This window comes from Parambassis ranga, chromosome 4 (genome assembly GCF_900634625.1).
Source record: "Parambassis ranga chromosome 4, fParRan2.1, whole genome shotgun sequence".
In the NCBI taxonomy this organism is placed as follows: domain Eukaryota; kingdom Metazoa; phylum Chordata; class Actinopteri; family Ambassidae; genus Parambassis; species Parambassis ranga.
The window spans coordinates 13,129,014-13,144,360 of record NC_041025.1 but is presented as its reverse complement, the minus strand read 5'-3'; the positions used below and the strand labels follow the sequence as shown (position 1 = coordinate 13,144,360).

Below are 15,347 nucleotides of genomic sequence, written 5' to 3'. Positions count from 1 at the left end.
TTCTGCTATTAGAGAGTCACTGTGAGGAAATGTCAGCTTTGCTCATCTAATCTCCTCATATTCTCTCATACACAATGTTTGCTATTTTCCACTTATGAAGCCTTAAAGGAAAACATGCGGGATCTTTTTAGAGAAAATAAACATTTTTCTTGTCTGGCACAAAGACAAGTTGGACGTTATGTTCTCTGTGTATCGCATTCCAGCCAGTTAACTCATGTAACAAGTGGTCTGAGGCTCAAGGTCTGTAATACCCAGGCACACTTCTTTCATTGGATTTTGATGATCATGAACAAATTTGCTTGAAATCGCTTCACTCCCTTGACTGATTTTATAAACTACCAGAAACACTTGCCAAAATACTCCGTGAGGCTTTTTATAAAGGTGCTTTCCGTCCATTTAATGCAATATAGTAATATGATTTAGATTCTAACAAAACAAAAACTACAAACATTTAAAATGCCTTGCACATGTGATTGCTTAAGAAGTTTGCTAAGCTTTTGCTGGTCTTATCCAAAGTATATTTGGTACTGTTTAGCTTGAATTGCTCAATATCCTGTTGAGTCCAAGAGTCCAAGATCTGACAACTATGATTGAGTGTGTGATTGCCAGAGACAAACACAAAAATCTGCCAGAAATTTTGCAATGAACTCCAGTTAAGATGAGGGAGTTCAGTAATGGTAACACCTGCTCCGAGGAGCAGAGGGACGGTGGAGCCTGCATCAGAATGCTGCTGAAAACTGAGAAAAAAATTAAATAAAAAATACTCGGGCCAAAAAGGAAAGAAGTACTCCCACAGCAGCACGTCTGTAATACAACACGGCCTTGTTTAGCACTTTTTAGAAATTTAAATGACAGTGAGCCGAGGACTGCATAAATGTGTAAATAATTTGTAGCTGTATATGTGGCGTTTTTGGTCCTCACACTTTCTGCCTCTACCCCCCCCCCCCCCATTTTCAATCATAGAAAAATGTGCTGTGCTTCAATATTCTTTATTATTCAATACGGCAGTGCATTATCACCACTGTTGTTATTCCATATGTTCTCATTGTCAGCAATCACTCAAGTGCCAAATAAAATGTAATGAAGACAATGACGGCACATAATATCAGCATTATAGAGGACGAGAAAATTCAAGGAGAAAAACAAAGCTTCCTCTCTCATGTCTCAGGTCATGTATAACCAAAATAATCAGATCTTAAAAGATTGTGAAATTATTATATACATACCCTTTCAATAAATAGGTGCTTTATATTAAATTAATATTTCCTTACAAATATATGATACATATAGGTACATTCAAATAAAAAGTAAATCCATTCAAAAAACCAACCGATGTCCATCATTATTGACAACAAGAACAACAAAAAATAGAAATACTATACATACAACAATGTTCATATGACTGCTGTGATTTGAAGGCACTTCCTTGGCAACACATTGATCCCTCTTCCATTTTTTTTTTTTTTTGGACCTGAAATGAAAATATAAAAGTCTTAAACATCATCATCAGTTAACAGTGTTTTTTGTCACATCCTGACATCTTCGCCTCTCTGAGGAAGTTGCGTTGTCAGCTTCTGAAAAAGGGTCACTAGTGGCCCGGCCATTACCAGCATTGCTCAGTGTTATGTCTGTACTCATTTAAAAAAATGTTAAGGAAATGACTAAATAATGAATCACTTAATATGCCTTCCACAGACGGTCGACGGTTGTGATATACGTTTGTCAGATTTCTCAGAAAAGAGCAGGCAGTAATCATTATCTGATTCACTTTAGGAACTGAATACTTGTGAATGTGTCAGCCTCTTCAGTTTTATAATCACCACCTATACCACGAAAAAAAAATTAAAATAAATGAAGTGACCTCTTGTGTAGACGAACCTGTAATCACTCACCAGCTAAGCCTAATTGCATTCACTGTGAACGCATGCTTTTTACTCTTGCTGGGTTCAGACATAGGTGGCAGCGAACGCTTCTGACCTGCTGTCATCAAAGACCATCTTAACAAAGGGCTGACTCCGGCGCGTCCAAAATTACTCCACTGACGATAGTCTGAGTCTTTCCTTTGTCCACTGAGTGGCCATGTTTAGTAGCTCATTTAAGGTTAGCATTCACATTAGTTTCTGACTGTAAGAGACTGAATTACGGATGTATGTGTTGTGCATAAATAAAGGTATAATCAGTTGACCAAACTGTGGTATTGCATGTACAGCGGACACAATAAGAGTTTTACATTGACACACTGGCAAGTCCCCCCCTGGGATAAATACAGTATCTGATTCTGATTCTGATATATGAGCTTATTTTTCCACATTTTCTTAACAAGATGAATTCATTGTTGAAATTTATATTTTTGGCATAACGCCACCAAAGATATGGACATGTGAAATTTGTTTCTTTCTCTTTCCATTTCTGCTAGCGATAAAATTGATTTGTGTCCACCTTCGGCTGTCCAGAACTAACAGTAAATAAAGCTTGACTTGGAGATGAAATGCATTTTCTGACAGCGTGTCTAACATCAAAATTTACCATATTGTTAAAGCATACAAATGCTGGACAGATGTACTAGAGATACGTTTTTGATTATGTGAGGATCAGTTTTCTTCAGCTGCACATCAGAAGCACATGAGATCAACTCTGACCAAAAGCAACAAAGACATTCCTCTTCATCAAGCTGAAGCAAAATATGTGCAAAACCTATCCATGTAAAATGTCTAACCTAATTAACCATTGTTGTTTTGATGCAGGAATATTCATATGGACAGCAGAAGAAACCCCACCCGAGAAGAGGAAAAGACTTTTACTCACATGCAATGTCTATGATTGCATGCAGAGTGGACTCATTGCTAATCGTGTTAGCAATCTTGCACATCTTTTGTAATCTGGAGGAAAAAAAAAACACACACAGAAAGTGGGATACAGGTCATTATTGTGCCATCCTTGAAATCTAGTGTTACTTTCTACACAGCAGGAAATCTGGAACCAAATAAGAAAAAAACTTTAAAATTCTAAACTACATCTTTTAAAATAATGTAAAAAATATTGATGTAAATTGTGGTCAGTACATAACACCGTCAATCAAGGTATGAGAAAATTAAGTTAAGACAGCGAATGTCACTTCAAACAAATACAAACATCACTGAAATCTGCATGAGAAACAAACTATAAAAGTATTCTACACCACTCTGATCACCAAAAATACCTCCTCTACATCACATCAGGACAATTAGGCATCACAATAAAGAAAGTCTAAGTACGGTAAATACTGATCATTGTTCTGTGATGCAGGTATGATGTCATCTTCTCAATTCCAAAACTGTAACTACCCCAGAGGGAGAGGCCGACCCTTCACTGTGCTCTCTGGCTCTGTGTGCTTCAACATCAGCACATCCTAATATGAGGTCAAAGAACCTGGTGGGCCTGAGCTGTCATCAGTTAACAAAAATATTCAGACCTGTCTTTAGCTTTGACGGTGGATGGAGAACTGGATTACACAATTCTGTTGAAGTTATAGTTGAAAACAACAACCCTTTAGTTTAACTTAAACTGGATTAATCAGGACTAAGTGGGTGTGGCTGGACCAGATTTGATCAACAGAGGGTCAAGACCCACCTGCCAGCTGTCAGCTGAAGCTAATTCAGATATGATTAAATCCTGAATAAAGTATGCAAGTGACCTCAAACCAGGAAGAGCAGGGCAGGAGCAGGAGGTGCTGTGCACATAATAACCACATAATGCTTGATATTGTAAACACTGTATTCATCAGAAAGATAAGAGGAAAAGTGTATACATACATGCTGGTTTTGAGCAGTCCCTTGTGTTGTGATAAAGTCTATGAAAGTGTGTTTTGCACTCCGACGAGAACTTGACTTGTCCTGCTTGATAGAAAAGGTCTCATCAGGCAAATTGAACAAAAATTATGAAGCTCATTTATCCTACTAGTATAACTGTGTCTAAGCCTGCATTGAATCAACGCATAAACACAAGCAAATCACAAAGTGAAAGTGAACAGTGCACAATCAGACATAGTTAAGGAGTCAGGGTTCAGCTGGACTTAGTGTGCAGAAGAATTGAGCCTTCAATTATAATCACCTCTAAGAGTTCATGCACCAAAATTTAAGCTTTCAGATTTTCACACCAATAATGAAGTCTACTCACAGGCCCTGAGACAAATAATCAGCTTAGCTTAGCACTGCCTTAATTCTATCGGCTCCAGACCATGTGCTGTTTCTCTGCACTGTTTCCCTACAGCTAAGCCAACCTGACCCACACAAGTGCCATTGTTTACTGACACTTACTATGACTTGAATGTTACTGTATGTTAATTCACAGGAATTAAATTATGTTCTCAGTGGGTCAAAAAGAAGAATTTGCAGCCAAATGTTGCATTGGAGAAGTGCCAACTATGCTCTTAAAGTTGTGTGCCAGATAAAATAGTTTTGCAATGTCTGGAAAGGGCAGCAGAGAAATGCAATCAAGACTTAACAAAAAAAACAAAAAATACTTGTAATGTTGTCTTTGAAGGCAATTTTCTTACCTCCGAAATGCTGAATGAATTTTCCTTTCATGTTTGCATCTCTAGGAACAATATCTGGAAAAGAAAATGAGTGAATGAATCAACATGAGAAAAGTGCATACTAATCAGAATGAGATTGACGTACATTTACATGTGCAGCAGTTTATGGTTATGATCTGGCTCTGTACAGTACACCCTGGTTATGTTCTGTCAATGTAAATGTTATCCTATCCTTATCCTAGAGTCAGGCGTGGAGCACAGTTAGAAACCAAAACACTATTGCATGTAAACACCTTCTCCAGTGTTTTAAGCTGAATCTGACAAAATGTGTAAATGTAAACACCACTTGATCAGGATAAAAACACAGGTGGGACACAAAGTTGGGATATTCATGTGCACAGCAACCTGTGGACATGTGGACACTATTGTTGGTGTAGTAGTGCAGCCACTGCAGGTCCACATTTTTTTTTTTCCGTTGTGAGCTGGCTGAATTCCTACAGTGGTCTGGTAATGCAGTGGGCATGCTGACAGGCTAAAGAGATTATTGTATGAGAGTGTAATGCTCATCAGAATAAGTCCATGGAAGTAGTTACATGCCTAAGAGAATGATAGCCCCCAGACCCTGGAGCAAGTAATCATGTAACATAAATACAGTGTGAAAGATAGTCATTTAGCCTATTTGTAGGTCAGCCTAAGGAGCCATTATTCCACGCAGTACAGCTGCAACAATGACAAACTATAAACTATAAAATGGAAAATGGCAGCCTGAATTACACAGTCTGAGTGATTTCCTACTCAAGTGTTACATACTGTATGTTGTCAGTTCTAACGCGCATTTTATCACTATTGAAATACAAGTCTGCTTGTCTTCTAAAGCCAGATAAACTGTTGCATATGAAACCTGTTAAAAATAAACGTGTTCCCTTGTATTACATACATCTTGCCATAGCTGTCACTCTGATGACACAGCCACGGCTTCTGAAGAATGCACAGGGACAACTAGCACATCACCGGGCTTACAGATGTTTCTCCTTCCTCCTCGTTGTGTTCAAAACATCTATCATTGCGTGACCATGGATCTTTGGTAACGTCACATGCACCAGTTGCTAATATGCTGCTTTTAATATCCTCAAAAGATAAATTCCATCCAGTCAGTGGTCTGAGAAAAGTACTTTTCCAATTGCATAAGCTTGGGTCGGGACTTTGAGCTGTACGATGCCTGTGCAACATCCTTACAACGTGATGTAATTGATAGTGATGGTAGAGAAAATCATAAATTGCAGATAAACAACACATCATGTTCACTCAGCACTTAACAGACTCCCACTGCTCATAACAGTGAGGCACCATCCTTCACTGTTCTCTGGGTTAACTTTGTGTGTTGCAGCAATAAAAAACAGTTACTGCACTTGAAGGGATTTTTCTGGCTACCTTTACTTTATTACATTCAGACTCGGGCAAACCTTCTGTCTTGGATCTCAGATAATTGAAGAGATATGCATCTTAAGATTTACTTAGATGGCTTCATTCCAGTGTGGACAGAATGGTTTATTTAAACCAAGGCAAAACTAAACCACACACTTTCTCACTTGTCAGAAACCTTAAAAACACTCTCATTCAGGGGAAACAGTGATAAATTGTAATGACATTCAGTACAACTAAAGTCCAGTATTTGTAGTTTCCTCATCTAGTCACCTTATACTATTTATAATTAAAGGACGATGCAGTTCTGTGAAGTACGTGAATCTCCTTTACACGCTGTGTCTAACATGTCTTGCAGAGATGCATGTGTTCAGATGTTTCTCCTCTCTCTCTCTCTCTCTGTGTGTGTGTGAGAGATGATTTAAGATTCTACAATGAATCATACTGAATGAATCATTCATAGGTTTGGCATGACGATGCTCCTCCTACATGAATTTGTAGCTCCTATCCAAGTCTCGGATCAATCACAGTCTGAACAATGGAGCGATGTGCACAAGTAGTACTTCTTAGAAATAAGAATGAAAAATACGATCTAGTCTCTCCTGCACAGATGAAGCGTATGCATTACATGCACTATATAAGCACTGTAAGCTGATCTGAACATGTGAGGACATACAGATCAGGGTGCTGTGCAAGATATTTAAATACAAGCAAAATCTATTTATTGTTCAATTAAATTAACCGACTTCCATTCAGCAAAACCAGACAAAGCTTATATGTACAATGCTGACCAGACCCATGACAGCTGTCTCCCACGGTAAAATGAGGATTATGCTTTCATCATCAGGACCTAAAAATAAATCTTATCAGCTTACCTATGAGTCTACTGTTATCCAGCCTAGGGACATAGAAAGGCTTTTCACGGGAAGAGAACTTCATGTCTTGAGCTGAAGTGAAGAGTCCACTGCTACAGCGCCTGGAGACGGCTTTGTCCCGTTGCTGGCTGTCTCTGATAACCTGTAAGATTAGATCCAACAGGGTCTTTCGTTCTTTCTGCTTGACCTCCTTGCTGTCCATACACTGACCCGAGGTGATGAGCAGAAAGAAGATAGTCAACAGTATGTGCCATTTCCTCTCCACCTGCATGACTTCACTGTCTGAAAGCATAAGAAAACAAGTTTAGTTACAAAGAGGACTCCATCAAGTTAATAAACTGATAGTAAAATTCTACCAAGCAAAAAAAATACTGTGCACTTTGTATTACTAATATCTTCAGCTGTATCAGCTTTGCCATAAGATCTGCCACATTTCCAAATATACATTCATGCACTAAAGGGGGAATTAATTGCCAGTAATAGACTGTTGCAGCACAGTTTGCACAGCATCCACAACTCTCTTAGCTTCATACAAGGATAAAATGAATGTCATCTAACTTTAGACTTACTAGTTTAGGAGTTAAAGATGCTTATGTCCTGGAGAGTGGACACAATTGTCTTGAGCAAATTCTTCCAGGCGTTGTCTGTGGTCCCGATAAAAGAGAGAGAGAACAGCTCGCAGATTGTGCTCACCACCGTCTTTCTTGAAATAATGCGTTCCTATTTATACGAGGAGCCACCTTCTTGAAGGTAATACAATCGATTTCGAGTGGGTGGTAAAGCAATGTTGACATCTTTGGTGTAATTTCTTCTAGTGGCACTCGCTCACTTTGGCATGCGCCACTCCTTTACGCACCAAAACATCACTTTCGTTTAAATTTTACAGGGCCATTCAAATACAAGTAAAAGCGGTCCTCTTATAAAACAGCAGTGACTTAAGACCTAAAACAGAGCACTGGTGAAATTTCCATTGAAAAAAAAAATACACGACAAAGACTCGAAGAGCGACTGCGCGTAAGGAGTTTTCCAAAAGGAGCAACTTGTTGGATGTTGGATGCGGAGAAGAGAAGAATCTCTGGGCCTGTAAGCTTCTAGCTGACCTGTCAGCGTGCCGATGTTTTTGTTCACCGGTGTACAAGTCTTGTGACCGCCTAAGCGCCGCACAGTATGCGCCTCCAGGAGCAGCCATGCGGCTGTTTTCCTCCCATACTGAGCAGAAACCTATATATTAACTGTGATACAGCTTTGAAGAATAATGCCATTAGAAGGCATTTAAGATGCTTTTGAGAGAGAGTTAGCAGACTGCTGGCTCAGCTGTTTTAACTATAGAGCCCCCACCCCCTCAGCCTTAAAATACAAACTCTATTTTAAATTTAAATGATGTGGTTTAGGTCTAAATTCCACCTGTTATTGATGGACTGCATTCTATTCACTGTGAATGTGTTCTTTGCGTGTGTCCCATTGTACGTGACAAACTTCCAGCGTAAACCCAAAGGAAACGTATCACCTGTTGCGTAAATAAGTAATTTGACTGCAGCAGACGCTGCATGACCACACTGCAGAATCATGGCGGTGAGCACTGTGTCCAACAGTGTTCCCTCTCTTACCTTAACCTGAACTAAACTCTTAACTTTCACCTGTCGCCTGCTGCGATGTGTAACTTCATGATGATTCACTCATCCGAGCCGCCCTAACCTAAGCCGCGGAGGGAAACCACGGGTGCAAACACGCTTCCTGTATGGCTGTTACTATGGAGACGGGCCCCGGACATAAACTTTGGGAAGTTGACCTCACCGTTGATAACTAGCCTTTTGCACTTATAGATAGTTTTGTCATTTAATTCAAGAAACACATTTAGTGTGCCGGAAATAAAGAAGAAGAAGAAGAAGAATTCAAGAAACACTCAGGAGGCAGAGACATGTCGCAAAGGTAATCTTTCCAAACCCCACAGACTTCACTGCTGTATAATCTACAGCTAAGGTTAGCTGTTTAGCTAGGTAGTTAGCTAGCTAGCTGGTTTCATTCAAATACCTGTAGCTTTATATAAATAAATACTGCAAATACATTTGTGCTGTCATGCTATGCGTAAAAAAATCTTGTAAAAAGAGACTTGAATATATTTACACTTCTATCAACCTGTCGTCCAGTAACACGACAAACAGGAAACGTCTGTTTTAGTAGACAGTACAGCTTCAAAGTGACTAACAATAAGCTAGTAAAAATTCCCTTTCCGATCACTGTCATTTTAGATTTAGTCTCACAGTCTGTGATGCTAAATGAGCTGGGTTTAACCTTTTAGCTCGAAGTTGTAATCTTTTATCAAACATTCACGTTTGTTCTGATGTGCTGCTCAGTTTCAGGACATACAACCGGCTCTGGGCAGATGTCCAGTTAGAGTTGAGCCACTTGCTGTCGGAGGAACAACCTGCTGAGCCCCCTCGCCCAGAAAAGGACAGAGTAGTGTTCTTCCAGCGTCTGGCCATGCTTTATGTGCGCTATATCCGAGTCTTTAGACAGCTGGAGAAGGCTTATGACCTGATGGTCCACCCCCAGAAGAGACGAGTTATCCGGGCACTTCTTGATGCTGTGATTGGGAGAGTGTTGGAGCTGAAGAATGACATGGTGGAAAATGAGTTTTCAGAGTACCACTACTTGGATGATATCCTTCATGACTTGAAGCTTTCACCTGTGAGCATCTCTTTCAAGAGCACAATTTGACTGAATGTTTTTTTTCTAATAAGTTACACAAACTTTTCCATATTTGCTTTGCAGGGATGGTTCTACATTATGACTTGCCTACCTTAACGGCTGCTTTCTTTGTTTGTCACTTTAGGCTGATCTTGAGATCCCTATCCCTCGCTATTTCCGTGATGAATCCAGTGAAGAAGTCCAAGAACAAAAGGCAATGCTGACAGATATTCTTAAAATGGTGGAAGTTATTAAAAACCCAGATGTGAGTAGAAAAGTAGCCAGATCTTTGTTATATGTGTTGAACCCACAGCTTCAGTGACTTTATCATGATCTCTATAGGCTCTACTGAGCAAGAGGATGAGTCAAGATGAGGCCATTAAGTTTATTCAAGTGGCAGAAAGGGCACGGCAGCGACGGCTGAGGACAAAACTGATGGAGGAAAGCAGAAAAATTAACAGCATGTACAAGACCAAGGAGCTTGAAAAAGCTGACATTGAGTTGGCTGTGATCTGCATTCAGAAGGTCCTTTGTTACCAACATATCGCATGCTTCTGTAGCTGGCTCGAGTCATCCTTCATGTTTAGTTGAATGTGACTTACAGGTGTGGAGAGGCTACATTCAGAGGAAGAGGACAAGAATTATTCGGGAGGAAGAGATGATTTTTCTTGGAATGGTCAGTGCTGTAAATTGTCTTAACCTGTAAATCAGAATTTATTGTTGTTTTAGTTAAAAAGTACATGACTGAATAAGTATATAGTTTTCTTAATCTCTTGACATTCCTGTCCTTGATTGTCTTGTCTTTCTGGGATGTTGCAACAAGAAATCGTTTTTGACTTTGGATCCCTTTCATGTTGTGGTTACAGAGTATGGATCCAAAATATCAGGTGCTATGCCCTTCAGAAGTTACTGCACAGACCATTGAAGCCTGCACACGGGTTACACAGGAAGCGCATGAGGAAGCTTACCAAAAGGCTGTAGTGGCTGTCACACAGCAACTACGAGAAATTGAGGGTCCTGACATGAGCAAGTGTATGAAAGATCAGATCCGCCAATGGTTCATTGAGTGCCGGTAAGGTAGAGTTTGTTTTGTTTTATGACTTTAGCTATACTGAGCTTTTATGCACTTTGTGAACTTATCAATTAGACATCTGTATCTAGTAACTCCACAGGAGTGTTTCCAGATTATCCAGATGAAGAGGATGGAGGGTCAGCCCTCATATTTGCTGAGATGACCCCTCAGCAGGTGAACATTGAAATGAATGACTCACCAGATGTTTTTAAGATTGTTGACAGTGATTAATGTTTGGTGTATTTATTTAGTTAATGGAAGAAATTGCAGCAAAAGAAGAGGAGGATTCCAACAACAAACCAGAAGGGAAGGAGAAAAACAAAGAACAAGGGAAGAAGGACAAAGGGAAGAATGTTGAGGAGGTAAGACAGCAGAGCTGTTATTAAACAAAATGTGGATTTACAGTAATGTGACATTCAGCAAATTCCAGCAAACCTCAGCTTACTCGAAATAGAGATTTAGATCAAATGTTAATGTAATGAAACCATACCGTCTTTTACTGTGTTATTGTCATTAAAGCAGTGTAACTCTGCTTTAACCACAGGAGGAGGAGGCAGGGCTAAGGATGCTTCCATCGGCTTTTGTGTCAGACTTAGAACTTGGACACAAAACCTTTGTTGGTACGTGTGAATTTACAATTGTCCAATGTTATGCATAGTTTGTTTGTTGTCTCTCTAATTATTAAACATTGTAATTTTAATCTTGGCTTGTCAAATGTTAGGATTCATTTTACACTTCCAGTTTAAAACTAGCTTCAGAGCATGTTGTCGACATGAGGGTTTGCAACATACCATCCAAGTTTGTCTTTATTTTGGCTGTTCGCCATCTCTCTAATGAATGGTAATGGGCTAATTCATATACATAAACCTGAACTATGTGTTTGTTATCCTTAGATTTTTGGCAAAACCGTGATGAGTCTCAAAACTTCAGCCAGAAACATGATGTGGAGCTGATCAAGGAAGAAAAGAGAAAAGTCGTTGAAGCAGAAATTCGATTACAGGTGTTGTTGGCTACAGAACACAACATTTTAAATAATTCTAAAAATCAGTCATGGTTCATTTAACCACAAAAATTTTCTTCTGTTATTACTTTATGTGAGCATGCAAGTCACGTGGGTACGGCCGGTTCACTGTCTCATTCATAGTGTTTAAATCTGATAACCGTGCTAACACTACTCTGTTTGTATCAGGTAGATGAGCAGTTGAGACAAGAGCTGGCTGAATGGAAGCTATCTGTGGACAAAGACAAGGGCAGTAAAACAAATACCAAGGTACAAAACTGAAAGATGATGGTCACAGCCTACCTCATCTGCCTTCAGCTGTTGCTTGATTGTATATTCCTTTTTACTCCACAGAAGAAGAAAGGAGATAAGAGTGGGAAGAAGAAGAAAAAGGAAAAAGATCTGACAGCTGACAGGTGAGGCCTATGAACTATTCGATATTCAGTACAAACTGGTGTATGGAATTTAAATTGGCCAATGCAAAAGGTGCAGAAAACCTTACAACATTTATTCACATCTGCTAGGACTCTTCAGTCTCTGTGTCAGGAGCTGGTGGAACAGGGCTTGTTGAAGCAGGCAAATAATGTTAGGCTACAGGAATACTTAGGTAAGACACTGTATATTGTTTGTTTAGATTTGTGTGGCATATTTCAAAATCCTGTTTTCTTGTGATGTTAATTGGATTGTTTTTTGTGTTTATACATATATAGATGACAATTTACAAGAGATGTTAAATGATGTAGTGATGTACTGCCCTCTTCTGGTTTGGGTTTACCATGACACTGTTTAAGTTCAGAGAAACAAATTCTTGTGGTTAAGAGATACTGTCACCATTTTATCAGGTCCATGCTGATAAAACTAATGCAGTTTAATATAATAGTGATGCAAAGTCTTCATGAAGGTTATGAGGTGGGTTTTCGGAGACGTTGATTAAACTGTATGAAAGATTCGTAGTGCTGCATCCCATCTTAAAGAAAGGCTTTTCTATTATTTTTCTCCACCCCATATTTTATAACATAGAAATATCTTTTTATATAACTGTTAGCCTAATGGTTGTTACCTCTTGGTCCTAGGTGACTATAGCTACCTTGGGACCACGCTGAGGCAAAATGACATCGAGCCAATGCCTTCCTTATCAGATGTGCGACAGATCTTATCTCTATATGCAGTTTTACCATTAGGTAAGAATGCCTTCAGATTACAGTAAAGCTGAAAATATGGTTTGAAAATAATGGGTGTGTTGCTTGTAGGATCTCAGGTGGTACATGAGAAGGCCCCTTTGATAAAAGCCATCCTACTGGCAGGGCCAGCAGGTGTAGGTAAGAAGATGTTGGTCCATGCCGTTTGCCAGGAGACAGGCGCCACCCTGTTTGATCTGTCACCAATGAACACAGCAGGAAAGTACCCAGGAAAGAATGGCCTTGCTATGATGCTTCACATGGTGTTTAAGGTAAAATAATTCAACCTAACTCAGTGACCTTATAACTAAGCTAATAAGCAATGCCACTACCTACTGTGTTGACAAAACACAGCTAAACATAAAGTCGGTGCAATGCCACAAGACAGACAGTTCTTGTTTTAACAAGCTGAGGATTGTTCCTTTGACGGTGGATTGTGTTGTAGGGTGGCATTTATCATAAGTTCTTGTGTTAGGCACTTCTCATGCCTGATCAGCTAAATTCACTTGGTACCAGGACAGGCGGAAAAGTAAAATTGCAATTCTTTATAATCATTTTCTGTCAGGTTGCAAGACTGCTGCAGCCATCAGTTATATGGGTCGATGATGCAGAGAAAATGTTTTACAAGAAAGTTCCCAAAGAAGAAAAAGAGGTACTTCTGAGCAAAGTGAAGACACGTTGGAATTATTAAGGTGATTTTTGTTTTTATTTCTTTACATGGTAATTGTGTTTTGTGTACAGTTGGACCCTAAGCGGTTGAAGAAAGATTTGCCAAAGTCTCTTAAACTCATAAAAGGAGAGGATCGCGTTCTGATAATAGGAACAACAAAAGACCCGCTAAGTGCTGACATTAAGTCTTTGTGTAAAATGTACAGCAAAATCATCCTCATCCCAAGACCTGACTACGGCTCCAGATACAGTAAAAGCATTACACCCTGTCTAACACATTTTAGTGTTAATTTGTATGGAGTTGCTGCAGATGTTGACCTTTGACCCTGTCTGCTTTCAGTCTTGTGGAAGGAGCTGATCAAAAATCAAGGAGGCAAAGTAACAAAGGCCTTGGACCTCAGCTCTCTTACAAAGATTTCTGATGGCTACACCCCAGGTCAGATGGTCCAGGTCATTCAAAGTGTTGTCACCAAGCGCCGCATCCAGCAGCAGGCCAGCAGACCACTGATAGCTGCTGAATTTGTCTCCCCATTAGCCAAGATTGACCCGGTGTTCCAGGATGAGGAAGAAGACCTGAAAGTCAGTGGATTTGAATATTTAAAGAGTAACTTAACAACAGAGTGACCACATCAAATATTGAATGATGTTGTTGTTAAAAGTGTGCTTTGTTGAACCTTTAATCACAACATGTCTGTGGTCCAGGAGGAAAAACAAGAAGAGGTCAAAAGTTGTTGAGTTACTCTTAAAGTTTTCAACATTTTATGATATAATGTCATTGCATTTTGATAAATTTTTTGTGTGTATCTGTAGAACTGGTATGCAAAGACCCCCCTGGGAAAGAAGAGAATTAAAGCTGCCACTGGAAAGGAAGAAGAAGAGGCAGCAACTAAAGGCAAAGATGCAAACAAGAAAAAGAAAAAATAAACGTTTTATTTTCAACATATTAAGGTCGACGTTAATTCAATTTGTACATATATGCATGTGTGTAATTAACACTGTCTCAACCCTCTACAAAATAAATGAACAGTAAAAGCCTGTTCAATCTCTTTTTAGTATTTTTAGCAAAACTGCATTCTGTGTATGAAAAAAAACATTCTATATGTACCACTAGTTATACATACACACCATACATACATATGTGTCAAAGTTTGGAACACTTACCCCCTATTTTCCTCAGTAACATAACCCATCAAAGGTCTCTGTGTGCCAGAGTATTCTGCATATGGGTCATTCTACGAAACGGGTGCCATTTCCACTTTGCAATTTGTAAAATTTTCATCAAGGCTAAGAGTTTTTTTTAGAAATCCTCTTTATAAAAGACATGTTAAACCTTCAGAAAAATGTGTTTTCCCACCTCAGGCATATAATCCTTATTTATATTATCCTTTTAATTCAGACCTGGGGGTCATTCTTGCACCACCCCGTCACAGACAATTTGTGTACAATTTGACTTGTAATACATTAAATAGTTGTTTTAAATCAAATGCTTTCCTATAAGTAAACTGTCCTTTTTTAGGATACTAATAAGTTTAGTCTTGTTATTTAATTATTATTTATTCATTTTAAGAGTTTTAGTCTTGAAATATGATTTTGACATGACCAGAGCTTCAGTTTCTAAACAAAAAACACTATTTCACTATATATTATCAAATGAACGTTGCATTTATTTGAACAGTCCAAGAAGTGAGAGCATTATGACACATTCATTTATAGAGCATTTCACTCTCCTTTCACATTTTTTTAAAGAAAATTACACTGTGACGGAGTGGTAACACACGTGACGGGGGGGGGGGGGGGTTTCTTATGGGTATCAATGTGGAAATAATCATAAAAACATTCAAATTCATGTATCTATGTTATTTTGATTAAAATAGTCTACTCGAATAACCATTACAATTAAATTAAACAATTAAAACAGAGAAATGTAGGC

The 15,347-nt window shown here is 39.0% G+C and overlaps 2 protein-coding genes across 2 annotated transcripts; one reads left to right on the top strand and one right to left on the bottom strand.

The window, feature by feature from the left end:
• Positions 1-983: 983 nt before the first annotated feature.
• Positions 984-7,884, bottom strand: alkal1 (ALK and LTK ligand 1). Its single transcript, XM_028404181.1, has 6 exons — positions 7,380-7,884; positions 6,811-7,092; positions 4,535-4,588; positions 3,792-3,875; positions 2,806-2,879; positions 984-1,471 (listed from the first exon to the last, which is right to left on the bottom strand). Exons 2-5 carry the CDS (start codon positions 7,079-7,081, stop codon positions 2,815-2,817), a joined length of 474 nt encoding a protein of 157 aa, XP_028259982.1. The 5' UTR covers positions 7,082-7,092; positions 7,380-7,884; the 3' UTR covers positions 984-1,471; positions 2,806-2,814.
• A 467-nt stretch (positions 7,885-8,351) lies between these two features.
• Positions 8,352-14,341, top strand: zgc:153738 (dynein regulatory complex protein 11). Its single transcript, XM_028404022.1, has 19 exons — positions 8,352-8,739; positions 9,165-9,498; positions 9,644-9,763; positions 9,841-10,023; positions 10,103-10,174; positions 10,365-10,570; positions 10,660-10,744; positions 10,822-10,932; positions 11,115-11,190; positions 11,464-11,570; positions 11,760-11,840; positions 11,925-11,986; positions 12,095-12,177; positions 12,644-12,751; positions 12,821-13,020; positions 13,314-13,400; positions 13,490-13,667; positions 13,758-13,996; positions 14,228-14,341. Exons 1-19 carry the CDS (start codon positions 8,729-8,731, stop codon positions 14,339-14,341), a joined length of 2,457 nt encoding a protein of 818 aa, XP_028259823.1. The 5' UTR covers positions 8,352-8,728.
• The last annotated feature ends 1,006 nt before the right edge of the window (positions 14,342-15,347 follow it).